This window comes from Pan troglodytes, chromosome 15, assembly GCF_028858775.2.
Source record: "Pan troglodytes isolate AG18354 chromosome 15, NHGRI_mPanTro3-v2.0_pri, whole genome shotgun sequence".
NCBI lineage: Eukaryota > Metazoa > Chordata > Mammalia > Primates > Hominidae > Pan > Pan troglodytes.
In genome coordinates, this window is record NC_072413.2 from 63,681,983 (window position 1) to 63,698,049 (window position 16,067).

A 16,067-nucleotide genomic window follows, 5' to 3' on the forward strand; every position below is an offset into this window, starting at 1 on the left:
TGGTTGACAAACTTTGCTTAGGACAGGATGGCAACTATGAGAAGGTCCACGAAGCCATAAATCCAAACCACAAAGTCACATTCTGCAATTCATCGATATTGGTTATCAAGCTGATATTTTGATTGTCATTTTATTTCTCTCTCTTTTTCAGTTGGTTTCAAACTCTTAGGAAATGTAAGAGGAAAAGCAGTTATTACCCTTTAAAACCTCACTAATAATCTCCCTTTTTAACCGAACTTCAGCTTAGAGTTTTCCATAAGCAATGGTATTCATATAGAATTTAATAACATGTTTTTTTCAGTGAATTTATATTTATGGTTAACATCTATAAAAGAAACTCACTTAAGTTTTAAAAGATGAATTGGCTTTTAAAATATTAAATAATACATATGGTCCATGGATATAAAAATCATAAAGATGGTATACAAATGACTAAAATTTAGAAAATACTGAACAAGATTATTTCTGAGATTTCTTTTAGATTAAAATTCTTTTGCATGTATATTTGAATAGAATATATAATATTATATGGTAAATCAAGTAAAAGAAGGGCTTTCTAACATAGCATGTACTATGTTATTTTCTTTCATTTTGAAATATGTTGTTATTGAGGAAATTAAGCTTTTGTTCTATGCCAATTTTCTTCTATAAGTGTAAATATCTTTTAGTAGTTTACTAGACAGTAGCGTGTATCTTTGTGATAGCATATTTGTTGGTGATGTTTTTTTAAATCTATTTTTCTTTCATTGAATGCAGTCTAGTCTGGATGAGGGTTTTGAACTGGAAATCTTGAGTAGTTATTACTTAGAGGTGAAGAATCATGTCATCACTGTATACCCTTTCTAGCACAGTGTTCACGTAGTAGTTGTTTTAGCTCGTTTTGCATTGCTATAAAGTAATACTCAAGGCTGAGTAATTTATAACAAAAAAAGATTTATTTGGCTCATGGCTCTGCAGGCTGTGTAAGAAGTATGGTGCCAGCATCTGCCTCTGGTGAGGGCTTCAGAAAGCTTGCACTCATGGCAGATGGTGAAGGGACATGGCAAGAGAGGAGGGAAGAGAGAGAAGGGTGAGGAAGATGCTGGGCTCTTTTTAACAATCAGTTCTGCTGAGAACTAGTAGAGCAAGAACTCACTCATTACCTCTAGAACAGTACCAAGTCTTTCATGAGGGATCTGCCCCTGTAACCCAAACACCTCCCACCAGGACCAGGCCCCACCTCCAACACTCCAACACTGGGAATCTAATTTCGACATGAGATTAGGAGGGGGCAAATGCCCAAACTGTAACAGTAATGATCACTAAATATTTAAACAAGTGAATGAATAAATGAATGAATAAAGAATAAAAAACTGAGTTCTCTGTCTTAAATATGTGGGCAGTTTTTCTTTCTTTCTTAAAGCTGTTAATGGAGCAATCTGTAAGGAAACTGAGGCCTTGGGTTAATCAGAAGATAACACTTTCATATAAGTAAAATTTGGAGCTAGTTACACTGAACATTTAGAATAACCTTGTTAGGAAGAAGTTGTTAAAGGAAGGCAGCCCTACTAGTTTTGCTTTTACTTATAGGAAGCTGAATTTATGGTCATATATGAGACTAGGGTTTTCCTTCCTTTCTCTCTTTTTTATAAAAAAAAAATTCTCCTTCTTGCTCTTTCATTCTTCTTTTTCTTACATGCATGTACTATATTTCTGATCATCTTCACCTCAAGGAAAGCACCCCAGTTTTCCTTACATTAGGGGAGACTATTACAGCTTAATTTAAAATGCAGCTAATTATTTACTCTTATACTCTTAATTATAGTTTCTTGTCTGATAAAGGTGCCCAACTCTTAACTGGCACCCTAGATGAACTGCAGTACTGATGGTGAATTATTTTACTGCCATTTATTCAGGCAACAAATGTCATGTTTCAAAGATTTTGTTCTAAGAATCCTAAAATGAGTTTTATATATCAGAGGGAGAGAATATGAAGAAGTTATTAGCCAAACTGACTTTCTAATAACCATGTAGTTGGCTTGATTGACTATATTATATTCCTAGATCATTTCATTTATTTTAAAACATTTTGCATATATACAGGAAGACAATTTGAAGACTGTGTTTTGTTCTGGTGAATACATTTTAAACATATTCTAGGTTTATTCTTTACAAGTACATTATTTCTTTAATGGTACAGTGATTTTTATTCTAATTCATTATAGTCAGAGACATCTTAACTGGAGTTATTTTGTATGTTCACGTTAATATTTTTTGTTATCAAAAATTTAACTCAGTACATTTTATGGTAGTGAAATATTTCTGGTATCTTTGGGTCTCGTAGTTACTACTATGTGGTCGTTAATATGTAAAATAAACTCTAGGGGTGCTGGCTATCACATTTTGGATTATACTTATCATTGGATTATAAAGGTGATAGAACATCAGTAACATTCATGATTTATGGAAATTTAATTCTGAAAGTAATCATAATCTGTAAAAATTAGCATCTAGTCTCTGAACTTTAGAGTTCAAGGTAAAAAGCAATACACATTCTATTATCATATTTGAAAATACAGTTTTTTTGTTGTGATGGTGGTGGTGGTGGTTGCGTTTTTGAGACGAAGTTTCGCTCTATTGCCCAGTCTGGAGTGCAAATGGCATGATGTCGGCTCACTGCAACCTCTGCCTCCTGGGTTCAAGCGATTCTCCTGCCTCAGCCTCCTGAGTAGCTGGGATTACAGGCATGTGCCACCACACCCGGCTAATTTTTGTATTTTTAGTAGAGATGGAGTTTCTCCATGTTGGTCAGGCTGATCTCAAACTTCTGACCTCAGGTGATCCTCCTGCCTCAGTCTCCCAAAGTGCTGGGATTACAGGCGCGAGTCACTGCGCCTGGTGAAAATATAGTTTTTTCTTTTTAATTTTTGAAAAAATTCTGTGGGTACATAGTAGGTATATATATGAGGTAATGAGATATTTTGATACAGGCATACAATGCATAATAATCACATCAGGGTAAATGGGGTATCCATCACCTCAAGCATTTATCCTTTATGTTACAAACAATCCAATTATATGCTTTTACTTATTTTAAAATGTACAGTTAAATTATCATTGACTGTAGTCACCTTGCTGTGCTGTGAAATACTAGGTCTTACTTTTTCGACTTTTTGTACCCATTAGCCATCCTCCCTTACCCCCCACCTCCCACTACCTTTTCCAGCCTCTGGTCACTGTCATTCTACACTCTATCTCCAAGATTTCAATTGTGTTAATTTTTAGCTCCCACAAATAAGTGAGAACATGCCAAGTTTGTCTTTCTGTGCCTGGCTTATTTTGTTTAACACAGTGACCTCCAGTTCCATCCATGTTGTTGCAAATGACAGGATCTCATTCTTTTTTATGGCTGAATAGTACTACATTGTGTATATTTACCATATTTTCTTTGTTTATTCATCTGGACACTTAGGTTGCTTTCAAATCTTGGCTATTGTGAACAGTGCTGCAGTAAACATGGGAGTTCAGGTATCTCTTTGATATACTGATTTCCTTTCTTTTGGGTATATACCCAGCAGTGGGATTGCTGGATCATATGGTAGCTCAATTTTTAGTTTTTTTGAGGAATGTCTAAACTGTTCTCCGTAGTGGTTGTACTAATTTGCATTCCCACCAACAGTGTATGAGGGTTCCCTTTTCTGCACATACTTGCCAGCATTTGTTATTGCCTGAATTTTGACATTTTTTCTGGGGTTAAATGATACCTTGTTGTAGTTTTTGATGATCATTGATGCTGAGCACCTCTTCATATACCTGTTTGCCATTTGTACATCTTCTTTTGAGAAACGTCTAATCGGATCTTTTGCCCATTTTTGATTGGATTATTACTTTTATCCTGTAGAGTTGTTTGAGCTTCTTTTATATTCTCGTTATTTATCTCTTGTCACATGGGTAGTTTGCAAATATTTTCTCCCATTCTGCAGGTTGTCTCTTCATTTTGTTTATTGTTTTCTTTGCTGTGCAGACTTGAGTCGGTCCCATTTGTCCATTTTTGCTTTGGTTGCCTGTGTTTATGTGGTATTACTCAAGAAATCTTTACCCACTCCAGTGTCCTGGAGAGCTTCCCCAATGTTTTCTCTTAGTAGTTTCATAGTTTGAGGTCTTAGATTTAAGTCTTTAATCCATTTTTATTTGATTTGTGTATATGGTGAGAGATAGGGGCCTAGTTTCATTCCTGAGCATATGGATATCCAGTTTTCCCAGCACCATTTATTGAAGAGAGTTTCCTTTCCTCAGTGTATATTCTTGGCACCTTTGTTGAAAATGAGTCAGTGTCAATGTATAGATTTGTTTCTGGGCTCTCAATTTTATTCCATTGGTCTATGTGTCTTTTTCTATGCTAGAGCCATGCTGTTTTGGTTACTATAGCTCCATGTTTTTATGCTAGTGCCATGCTGTTTTGGTTACTGTAGCTCCCTAGTATAATTTGAAGTCAGATAATGTGATTCTTCTGGTTTTGTGCTTTCTGCTTAGGACAGCTTTGGTTATCCTGTGTCTTTTGTGGTTCCATATAAATTTTATTTATTTATTTAATAGCCACAGAGTCTCATTGTCTTTGCAAGGTTGGTCTCAAACCCTTGGCCTCAAGCCATCCTCCTGGTTTGGCCTTCCAAAGTGTTAGGATTATAGGCATAAGCCACCACATCCCCATTTAAGTTTTAGGATTTTTTTTTTCTATTTCTATGAAAAAGTCATTGGTATTTTCATAGGGATTGCATTGAATCTGTAGATTGCTTTGGATAGTATGGGCATTTTAACAATATTGATTCTTCCAATCTATGAACATGGAATACCTTTCCTTTTTTTGGTGTCCTCTTCCATTTCTTTCATCAGTGTTTTATAGTTTTCATTGTAGAGATCTTTCACATCTTTGGTTAAGTTAATTCCTAGGTATTTAACTTTATTTGTAACTATTGTAAATTGGATTATGTTTTGGATTTCTTTTTCAGGTTGTTCACTGTTGACATATAGAAATGCACTGATTTTTGTATGTTGATTTTGTGTCCTGCAACTTTACTGAATTTATCAGTTCTAAATTTTTTTTTGTAGAATCTTTAGGTTTTTACAAATGTAGTGTCATATCATGTGCAAACAACAAGAATTTGATTTCTTTCTTTCCATTTTGGACACCCTTTCTTTCTTTCTCTTGTCTGATTGCTCTAGCTAGAACTTCCAGTACTGTGTTGAATAACAGTGGTGACAGAGAGCATCTTTGTTGTGTTCCAGATCTTAGAGAAGTGGTTTTCAGCTTTTCCCCACTCAGTATGATATTAGCTGTGGATCTATGTATATGGCTTTTATTATGTTGAGATACGTTGCTTTTATACTCAGTTTTTAAAGGGTTTTTATCATGAAGAGATCTTGAATTTTATCACATGCTTTTTCTGCATCAATTGAAATGATCATGTGGCTTTTGTTCTTCATTCTGTTGATATGATATGTCTCATTGATTGATTTGCATATGCCCAACCATCCTTGCATCTCTGGGATAAATCCCATTTGGTCAAGAATGATTGTTTCAATTTCATTTATTTCTGCTCTGATCTTTATTCTTCTCTTTTACTAATTTTGGGTTTGATTTGCTCTAGTTTTGTGGTTCTTTAAGATGCATCATTAGGTCATTTATTTGAAGTTTTTCTACTTTTTTGATGTAGACACTTACTGCTATAAACTTCTCTGTCAGTACTGCTTTCACTGTATCCCATAGGTTTTGGTATGTTGTGTTTCCATGATCATTTGTTTCAAGAAATTTTTTTAATTTCCTTCTTAATTTCTTCATTGATCCATTGGTATTTAAGGAACATATTATTTAATTTCCATGTGTTTGTATAGTTTCTAAAATTTATCTTGTTACTGATTTCTTGTTTTATTTCATTGTGGTCTGAGAAGATACTTGAGGCTGAGTACAGTGGCACATACCTTGTGGTCCTAGCTACTCAGGAGGCTGAGGTGGGATGATCACTTGAGCCTGGGAGGCAGAGTCTGCAGTGAGCTGAGGTCACACCACTGCACTCCAGCCTGGACAAGAGTGAGACCCTCTCTCAAAAAAAAAAAAAAAACAACTTGATAGTATTTCAATTTCGTGAATGTTTTAAGTCTTGTTTTGTGACCTAATTTATGGTCTGTCCTTGTAATACTATCCATGTGCTGAGGAGAAGAATGTGTATTCTGCAGCCATTGGATGAAATGTTCTATAAGTATTTATTAGGTCCATTTGGTTTCTGATGCAGATTAAGTCTGATGTTCCTTTGTTGATTTTCTGTCTGTCCAATTCTGAAAGTGAGGTGTTGAAATCTCCAGCTATTATTATATTGGGGTCTGCCTCTCTCGTTAGCTGTAATATTTGCTTTATGTATCTGGGTGCTCCAGTGTTGAGTGCATTTATATTTATAATTATTATATCTTCTTGATGAATTGATCCCTTTATCATTATATAGTGACCTTCTTTGTCCCTTTTTTTTTTTTTTTTTTGGAAAATAATGGAATTTATTCTAGACCAGGATTTTTTTTTTTTTTTTTCTGCCTTCAAGCATCTGTTTAACAAAGCACATCTTGCACCGCCCTTAATCCATTTAACCCTGAGTTGACACAGCACATGTTTCAGAGAGCACGCGGTTGGGGGTAAGGTTATAGATTAACAGCATCCCAAGGCAGAATTTTTCTTAGTACAGAACAAAATGGAGTCTCCTATGTCTACTTCTTTCTACACAGACACAGTAACAATCTGATCTCTCTTTCTTTTCCCCACATTTCCCCCTTTTCTTTTTGACAAAACCACCATCATCATCATGGCCTGTTCTCGATAGTCGCTGTCTCTTCGGAGCTGTTGGGTACACCTCCCAGATGGGGCAGCCAGGCAGAGGCATTCCTCACTTCCCAGATGGGGCGGCCGGGCAGAGGCGCTCCTCACTTCCCAGACGGGGCGGCCGGGCAGAGGCGCTCCTCACCTCCCCGATGGGGCGGCCGGGCAGAGGCGCTCCCCACTTCCCAGATGGGGCGGCCGGGCAGAGGCGTTCCCCACTTCCCAGACGACGGGCGGCCGGGCAGAGGCGCTCCTCATTTCCCAGACGGGGCGGCTGGGCAGAGGCGCTTCTCACCTCCCAGACGGGGCGGCCGGGCAGAGGCGCTCCTCACCTCCCAGACGGGGCGGCCGGGCAGAGGTGCTCCTCACCTCCCAGACGGGGCAGCCGGGCAGAGGCGCTCCTCACTTCCCAGACGATGGGCGGCCGGGCATAGGCGCTCCTCACCTCCCAGACAGGGCAGCCGGGCAGAGACGCTCCTCACTTCCCAGACGGGGCGGCCAGGCAGAGACTCTCCTCACCTCCCAGATGGGGCAGCCGGGCAGAGGCGCTCCTCACATCCCAGACGGGGCAGCTGGGCAGAGGCGCTCCTCACTTCCTAGACAGGGCGGCCGGGCAGAGGCGCTCCTCATCTCCCAGACGAAGGGCGGCCGGGCAGAGGCGCTCCTCACATCCCAGACGATGGGCGGCCGGGCAGAGACGCTCCTCACCTCCCAGATGGGGCGGCCAGGCAGAGGCGCTCCCCACTTCCCAGACGGAGCAGCCGGGCAGAGGCGCTCCCCATTTCCCAGATGGGGCGGCTGGGCAGAGACGCTCCTCACTTCCCAGACGGGGCAGCTGCCGGGCAGAGGCGCTCCTCACCTCTCAGACGGGGCGGCCTGGCAGAGGCACTCCTCAGTTCCCAGACGGGGCGGCCAGGCAGAGGCGCTCCTCACCTCCTTCTTTGTCCCTTTTTATAGTTTTTTTTCTTGAAATCTATTTTGTCTATTACAGGTATAGCTACTCCTGCTCTTTTTTGGTTTTCATTGGAGTGAAATATCTTTTTCCATCCCTTTATTTTTAGTCTGTGTGTCTTTATAGGTGAAGTATGTTTCTTGTAGGTAACAGATCATTGAATTTTGTGTTTCTTAGCTATTCAGCCACTCTATGTCTTTTGATTGGAGAATTCAGTTTGTTTACATTTAGTGTTATTAATAATAAGTAAGATCTTACTCCTGCCATTTTGTTATTTGTTTTCTGGTTATTTTGTGGTCTTCTCTTCCTTCTTTCCTTCCTTTCTATTTTCCTTTTAGTGAAGGTGATTTTCTCTGGTGGTATGTTTTAATTTCTTGCTTTTTATTTTTTGTGTATTCATTGTATGTTTTTTGATTTGAGGTTATCATGAGGCTTGCAAATAACTTATAGCTCGTTATTTTAAACTGATGACAATTTGGCACCAATTGCATAAACAAACATGCAACCAAAAAGAAGTCTAATAAATACTCTGTACTTTGTCCCCCCAACTTTTTAACTTTCTGTTATTTCTATTTATATCTTATGGTACCAAGTATGTCTTGAAAAGTTGTAGTTATTTTTGATCAGTTCATCTTTTAGTCTTTTACTTAAGATATCAGTAGGTTACATACCACAATTACAGTGTTATAAAATTATGTGGTTTTTTGTATACTTAGTATGACCAGTGAGGTACCTTCAGATCATTTTTTAATTGCCCATTAACACCTTTTTTCCTTCAAATTGAAGGATTCCCCTTAGCATTTCTTGTAGAACAGGTCTGATGTTGATGAAATCTCTCAGCTTTTGTTTGTCTGGGAAAGTCTTTATTTCTTCTTCAAGCTTGAAGGATGTTTTCACTGGATATACTATTCTAGGGTAAAAGTTTTTTTTCCCTCAGTAGTTTATGTCATACCACTCTCTTTTGGCCTGTAATGTTTCCACTGAAAAGTCTGCTGTCAGACATATTGGAGCTCCATGGTATGTTATTTATTTTTTCTTTTGCTGCTTTTAGGGTCCTTTCTTTATCCTTGACCTTTGGAAGTTTGGTTATTAAATGCCTTGAATGGTAGTCTTCTTTGGGTTAAATCTGGTTGATGTATAACTTTCTTGTACTTGAATATTGATATCTTTGTCTAGAATTCGGATGTTCTCTGTTATCATCCCTTTGAATAAACGTTCTGTTCCTATCTCTCTCTGCCTCCTTCTTAAGGCCAATAACTGTTAGATTTGCCCTTTTGAAACTATTATTTAGATCTTATAGGCATGCTTCATTGTTTTTCATTCTTTTTTCTTTTGTCTCTGTTGACAGTGTATTTTCAAATAGCCTGTCTTTAAGCTTGCCAATTCTTTCTTCTGCTTGATGACTTCTATTAAGAGACTCAGTATGTCAGCTGCATTTTTCAACCCCAGAATTTCTGCTTGATTCCTTTTAATTGTTTCAACCTCTTTGTTAACTTTATCTGATAGGATTCTGAATTCCTTCTTTGTGTTATCTTGAACTTCTTTGCATTTCCTCAAAATAGCTCTTTTGAATTCCCTGTCTGAAAGGTCACATATCTCTGTTTCTTCAGGATTTGGTCCCTGGTGCCTTATTTAGTTTGTTTTTCAAGGCCATGTTTTCCTGGATGGTCTTGATGCTTGTGGGTGTTCATTGGTGTCTGGGCATTGAAGGTATTTATCGTAGTCTTCACAATCTGAACTCTTTTGTACCTGTCTTAGAAAGGCTTTCCAGATATTTGAAGGGAGTTGGCTGTTGTGATCCAGTTTTGGTCATTGCAGCCATATCTACATTAGGGGGCACCCCAAGCCCGATAATGCTGTGGTTCTTACAGACTTGCAGAGGTGCTACCTTTGTGGTCTTAGATAAGGTCTAGAAGAATTCTCTGGATTACCAAGCAGAGACTCTTGTTCTCTTCCCTTACTTTGTCCCAAACAAATGAGTCTCTGATTCTGTGCTCCAAGCCTCTTGTAGCTGGGGGAGTGGTGACACAAGCACTTTTGTGGCTACCACCACTGGAACTGCACTAGACCAGACCTGAAACCAGCATAGCACTGGATCTCACCCAAGGCCCAGTGTAACCCCTACCTGGCTACCTCCTGTGTTGGCTCAAAGTTCTAGGGCTCTACAATGAGCAGGTGGCAAAGCCAGTCAGGCTTTTATCCATCCCTTCAGGACAGCAAGCAAGTTCCCCTGGGCCCCAGGCAGGTCCAGAGATGCCATCTGGGAGCCAGCATCTGGAGTTGGAAACCTTAGAACCCTATCTGGTCCTCTATTCTCCTGCAGCTGAGCTGGCATCCAAACCATAAGACAAAGTGCTTCCCACTTTTCACTCCTCTTTTCATAGGCAAAAGAGTCTCTCCCTATGGCCACCACCACTACAAGCCCACAGGGATTATTGCCAGGCTACGGTTCATGTTCACTTAAGGCCCAAGGGCTCTTCAGTCAGCTTGTGGTAAATGTTGCCAGGCCTGGGACTCGCCCTTCAGGGCACTGGGCTCCCCTCTGGCCCAGGCAGGTCCAGGAGTGCCATACAAGAGCCAAGGTCTGGAATCAGGAATCCCAAGAGCCCACTTGGTGCTCTGTTCCACTGTGGCTGAGCTGTTATCCAAGAGGGGGTGGGGAAGGGGTAGTAGACAATCGAAAACTGTCTTTCCTACTCTCTTCAGTGCCTCTTTCAGCAATATGAAGTTAAAATCAGGTACTGTGATCACTTACCTGATTTTTGGTTCTTGTGAAGGTGCTTTTTTGTGTAGATAGTTGTTAAATTTGGTGTTCCTGTGGTGGGGGCAGCGATTGGTTGAGGCTTCTATTCAGCCATCTTGCTTCATCTCCCTCCAATAGATTAAAAAAAAAAAAAAGATTTTAGAATTATCTAATTTTTTTCTTTAAAAAATGTAGATGATTGGCTTATAATTATAATCTTCAGGTGTTTCCAGAGTCATTGTGTTCTGTCATGAAAGTAATGCAAGAGCAATTTGCTGTAATGAAAAGCTAGAAGTTTCGAGAACACTTTATTTTCTAATTCCAAAACAACAACAAAAAATAGAACTTTGCTAGCTGGCTGTATCTACTGTCATTCTTTGATTAGATACTTTGAGTTCTGCCTACCATGAGGTGTTGGTATGATAGCATGTTATGATAGAAACTTTTAGAAAAGACCAGAGACTTGAGAGATAGACTAACCTGCATGTGAAATTCACCTCTGTCACTTTTGCTCTGGTATTTCGAGCAAGTTATTTAACTTCCTTTGTAAAGTGAAGATTATACTTCTTTAGAGTTGCTGTGAGGATGAAAGCACTCAGAATAAGTTCTTGTTGAATGGTGGATGTATAAGGAATACCATGTGGTAATGACTATATGTTTCAATATTGTCAGGTGAAGTGAAGGACAAAAATGTTCAAGTGGTCGAGCTTCCCATTGTAGACAGTCTTCATCCCCGTCCTCCATATTTACCCTTGGCTGTACCAGAAGACCTCGCAGATCGACTTGTACGAGTGCATGGTGACCCTGCAGTGTGGTGGGTGTCTCAGTTTGTCAAATACTTGATCCGCCCACAGCCTTGGCTAGAAAAAGAAATAGAAGAAGCCACCAAGAAGCTTGGCTTCAAACATCCAGTTATTGGGTAAGAATCTGATTTTTTCCCTCAAACTGTGATATGTAGTAGTTAGGGTTATGTATCTTTACAATATATTGCGAATTTTACAATATGTAATTTAATTTTTATAGTCCCATCAAAGGACAGAGGTTCTAGAGCTATCCTAAGGACACATGGAGACTATTTTTTGTTTGTTTGTTTACTTAGAACAGCTAAGAAAGTTGCTTAGTAGTGCTCTATTACTGTCTCCAGTTCTCCTCTTCCTTTGCTTCTTTCTCCTCTTATCACAGCTCTCTTTTGGCTTTTGTTGTTGTTATTTTTGAGATAGGGTCTCACTCTGTCACCCAGGCTGAAGTGTAGTGGCTCACTGCAGCCTCAACCACCCTGGGCTCAAGTGATCCTCCTACCTCAGCCTCCCAAGTATAATAGCTGGGTCTAAAGGCATGTATCACCATGTCCAGCTTCTTTTTATTTTTATTTTCATATTTCCCACCCCACATCTTTCCTTGTGTCTTAGTCTTCATATGTAGAGGAGTTATTGACCCCATTCTAAGTGTTAGACGTAAAGAAGGTACATGTGAAGTCAGAATATCAAATCGTATTTCTTCTCATGTAACTTTTGATTGAAATTCAATGGAATCATTCGTTCTGCCCACTTCATCTCTATAGAGCCCACTGAACAATTCCAATTTCCCCAGAGAAAGAGTGATTATGAAGGATGTGGGAAGGAAAGATGGTAGAATAGATGTTCATATGATTGTATCCACATCTGGGTTATAGTCTGGAATGCAAAGCAAAGAATAGCCATGAAGATGGCAGAGTAACTCTGGTGAAATCAAACCTTCACTCCAGATTCATAATAAAAAACTGGCCTTAAGTTTGGCCCATATACTGTGACCTAAAGGCGTATAAGTCTACCTTTTTCTACATATAAATAGTGATTTAGTAATTTGGGGGGAGGGGAAGGCAAGATTTAAGGAGGGTGTTTTAATTTATGAAAATAAACTGTTATTTTTATTTCCATTAATATTGCTTTGGGGCCAGGCATAGTGGCTCATGCCTGTAATCACAACACTGGGAGGCTGAGGCAAGTGGATCACTTGAGCCCAGAAGTTTGAGAAAACTCAACATAGGCAACATGGTTGAAACCCCATCAATACAAAAAAAAAAAAAAAGCAAAAATTAGCCAGGCTTGGTGACACATGCCTGTAGTACCAGCTGTTCGGGAGGCTGAGGTGAGAGGATCACTTGAGCCCGGGAGGCAGAGATTGGAGTGAACCATAATCACGCCACTGCACTCCAATGTGTGCAACAGAGCAAGACCTTGTCTCAAAAAAAAAAAAATTACTTTGGAAACACTAAGATGGGAGGAGAGAGGAGAAGACTGTGGAAGTCAGTGCCTTATTCAGTACAGGGCAGTGTGAATCTGTGTCCCCAGTTTTACAATTTTGGGGCTTTTCTTAAATATGACAGGTGAAATTAATATCTGCTGTCATTTGATATGGTGAAAAACAGAGAAAGGAAATTCATTATGCCCACAACAGAAGGGCTGGAATCGGTTTCATTTACCTAAAATAGTAAAAAACCCTTAAAAGGTTTGCTGGTCTTAACGGTGCTGTAAAAGTTTATCCAGGTCTATGTTTTCCTGGGACAACTTTTAAGTTCTACAAGCTGGCAGTTATGGTGACTCTACAGGGTAAAATAAAGAGGAAAACCCTTGGTATCAGAACTTTACAAATAATATCTCTAATGTTCTTTAGTAACAACTGTGAATCCTGGTATCATCCTGGTAACAAAAATCTTAAGTTGTATTCAGTTTTTTTCCAGACAGCTGGTTGCTGCCTAGTATGAAATGCAACTCTGAAATTTCCCATTTATTCCTAAGATGTGAATTATTTTCTCTATAAGAAATCATTCTTCAAAGGCTTTACTTACTTTCTAATTCCCCTTGTATTGTTTAGCCTGCAAGTATATTTAGAATATGTATTTTTGAGTTTTTAAAATACTATGTGTTTTACTTTTTCTAATAGTGAAAATGAAAGAAAAATCAGTTAAAAATGCCTATAATGCCACCATAAGTAGGGGTATAAATTGAGTACCCTCAAAGCACCCAGTGTCAGTACATTACCAGTAGAATCTGAATTTCTCCCCCAGAGTCCATGTCAGACGCACAGACAAAGTGGGAACAGAAGCTGCCTTCCATCCCATTGAAGAGTACATGGTGCATGTTGAAGAACATTTTCAGCTTCTTGCACGCAGAATGCAAGTGGACAAAAAAAGAGTGTATTTGGCCACAGATGACCCTTCTTTATTAAAGGAGGCAAAAACAAAGTAAGTTAGACCAACTAGTGATTCTAGAGTGGGGTTGTCTCTTTCAGTTTAAAAGAATTCTTACTTCCCATGACTTGTGATTTTTGTATATTATTATTGCTAATTATTAGGGTTTTAAAAATTCAATGGACTATGTACTTGTGTAACTGTCAGTCTAATCAAAGCATTTTTATTAGCCATATCCAATAATGCCTTATAAGAAGTCTAAAATGAACTGGACCACTGACTTACGCATTGTCACCAGCAATAATCATTATTATCATTAAAAGTATCACCCTACTTCTTGGTACTAAAATCTTCACTAGTCTGTTGGAGCTGCCATAACAAAATAACATAGACTGAGTGGTTTAAATTACAGAAATTTGTTTCTCCCAGGTCTGAGGCTGGGAAATTCAAGATCAAGATGCTAGCAAGGTAGATTTCATTTTCTCTTGGCTTGTAAGCAGCCACTATTTCACTCTGTGCTCTTGTGACCTCTTCTTTGTGTGTGCAGGGAACAGGAGAGGAAGTGTTCTGATGTCTCCACATATAAGGACACTAATCTCATCATGAGGGCCCCATTCTCATGACCTCATCTAAGCCTAATTATTTCTCAGTGGTCCTATTTCCAAACACCATCACATTGGGGTTAGGGATTCAACATAGGAATTTGTGCGAATGTAAACGTTCAGTCGATAACACTAGCCAGCTATACAGACTGTTAGCAATAAAACCAGGTGCTTATCGTTTTGATTTCACTGTCTTCATTAACAGTTACAGACAACTGAACACATATGTAGAGTTTTGTCTTATAATAATTTGTGGAATTTGAAAGTTATACTAAAGAAAGGTAAGGAATCAAAAAGTAAGTTTTGTAAGTTGAGGAATAAAGACTACTACTGTGTATGGAACAGTAACAATTATTTTTTGAGCTTGCCTGTATTTCAGGCACTGTGCTGGTGCTGGGGATTTCATGATAAACAAGATACTCCCTGCTGTCAAGGAATTCCCAAATCTAATAGGGGAATAAACAATTACCCTACAGTTGAGTAACACTATTATAGGGTTAACATGGGGTAGTATGAAAACACATAGATAAAGCACAAATCCTAATTGGACACTTCTTATAGGATCTGAGTAAACCTGGAGTTAGTCTTTATTTACTATCAATAAATGAAGGATGTATTAAACGTATGTAAAAGTAGGAAATTAAGGAGAAGAAAATTCTAGTCTTAGTTCTGCTCAGATACTATCTCCTCCAGAAGTCATCCCTGAACCTTGACTGGCCTGTGTTCCCCACTCTGTACAGTCCTCTGTTGTAGTGTTTAGCACTTGCTTACTTCTGTCTCCTTCACTAGATTATAAGTACTTTGGACATAATACCTAGCTGTAGTTAAATGCCCAGTAAATATTAAATGGTATTGATTTCAATCCCATCAGTTTGAAAACATTAACACTTAATCATTTAAGCTTTTTGGCTATTTAATTAATGTATTTGTTGTCCCCCATGTTTCAAATGGGGATGAGGAAAATAAATAAATTTAGAATGAAGACTATAATGCAGGTATTAATCTAAGTCATTAGATAATAATTTAAATCCTCTTTCTACCTCTGAAGAATCCAAATGAACCTGAAGCAAATTGCCTTTTTTATTCAAGGCTCCCTCTCTTGAGCATATGCACACACTACCATATACATGCGCGCACGCGTGCACACACACACCCTGAGATGTGTATATATATAAACAAAGGGCAAATAATTCATCAGCCAAGTATAAGAATGAGTTAATGTAAGAGGGATTAAATGAACATTTGGGCACAAAACACAATTAAAAAATGTATAGTTTACCATGTTTCTTCAATTTAAAACACCAAACTGAATTTGTAGCTTGGTTGAAGAAAAAGATACTAATTTTGTCTACTCTTTCACTTGTTCTGGAACGCATCACAAGCTTTTTTCCTTGTTTTCTTGATGAGCAAATTAATTCATGCTCACTTAAAAATACGCAAGTTGGTAAATACCCTGTTAGTTCATTTTCACACTGCTGATAGACATACCCCAGACTGGGCAATTTACAAAAGTAAGAGGTTTAATAGACTTACAGTTCCACATCCCTGGTGGGGCTCACAATCTTGGTAGAAGGTGAAAGGCATGTCTCACATGGCAGCAGACAAGAGAAGAGAGCTTGTGCAGGGAAACTCCCATTTTTCAAACCATTAGATCTTGTGAGACTATTCACTATCACGAGAACACCAGGGGAAAGATTTGCCCCCATGATTCAATTACCTTCCACTGGGTCTCTCCCACAACACCTGAGAATTCAAGATGA

The 16,067-nt window shown here is 38.8% G+C and overlaps 1 protein-coding gene across 11 annotated transcripts in view; it reads left to right on the forward strand.

Moving 5' to 3' along the window:
• The window catches only part of FUT8 (fucosyltransferase 8), a 450,735-nt gene that overhangs the window by 418,150 nt on the left and 16,518 nt on the right, over positions 1–16,067 (forward strand). For all 11 annotated transcript variants that reach the window (XM_063792665.1, XM_063792663.1, XM_063792664.1 and 8 more), the window contains 2 exons: positions 11,209–11,455; positions 13,583–13,759. In XM_063792665.1, the coding sequence (XP_063648735.1) occupies positions 11,209–11,455; positions 13,583–13,759 (424 nt within the window). The remainder of the gene's footprint in view (positions 1–11,208; positions 11,456–13,582; positions 13,760–16,067) is intronic.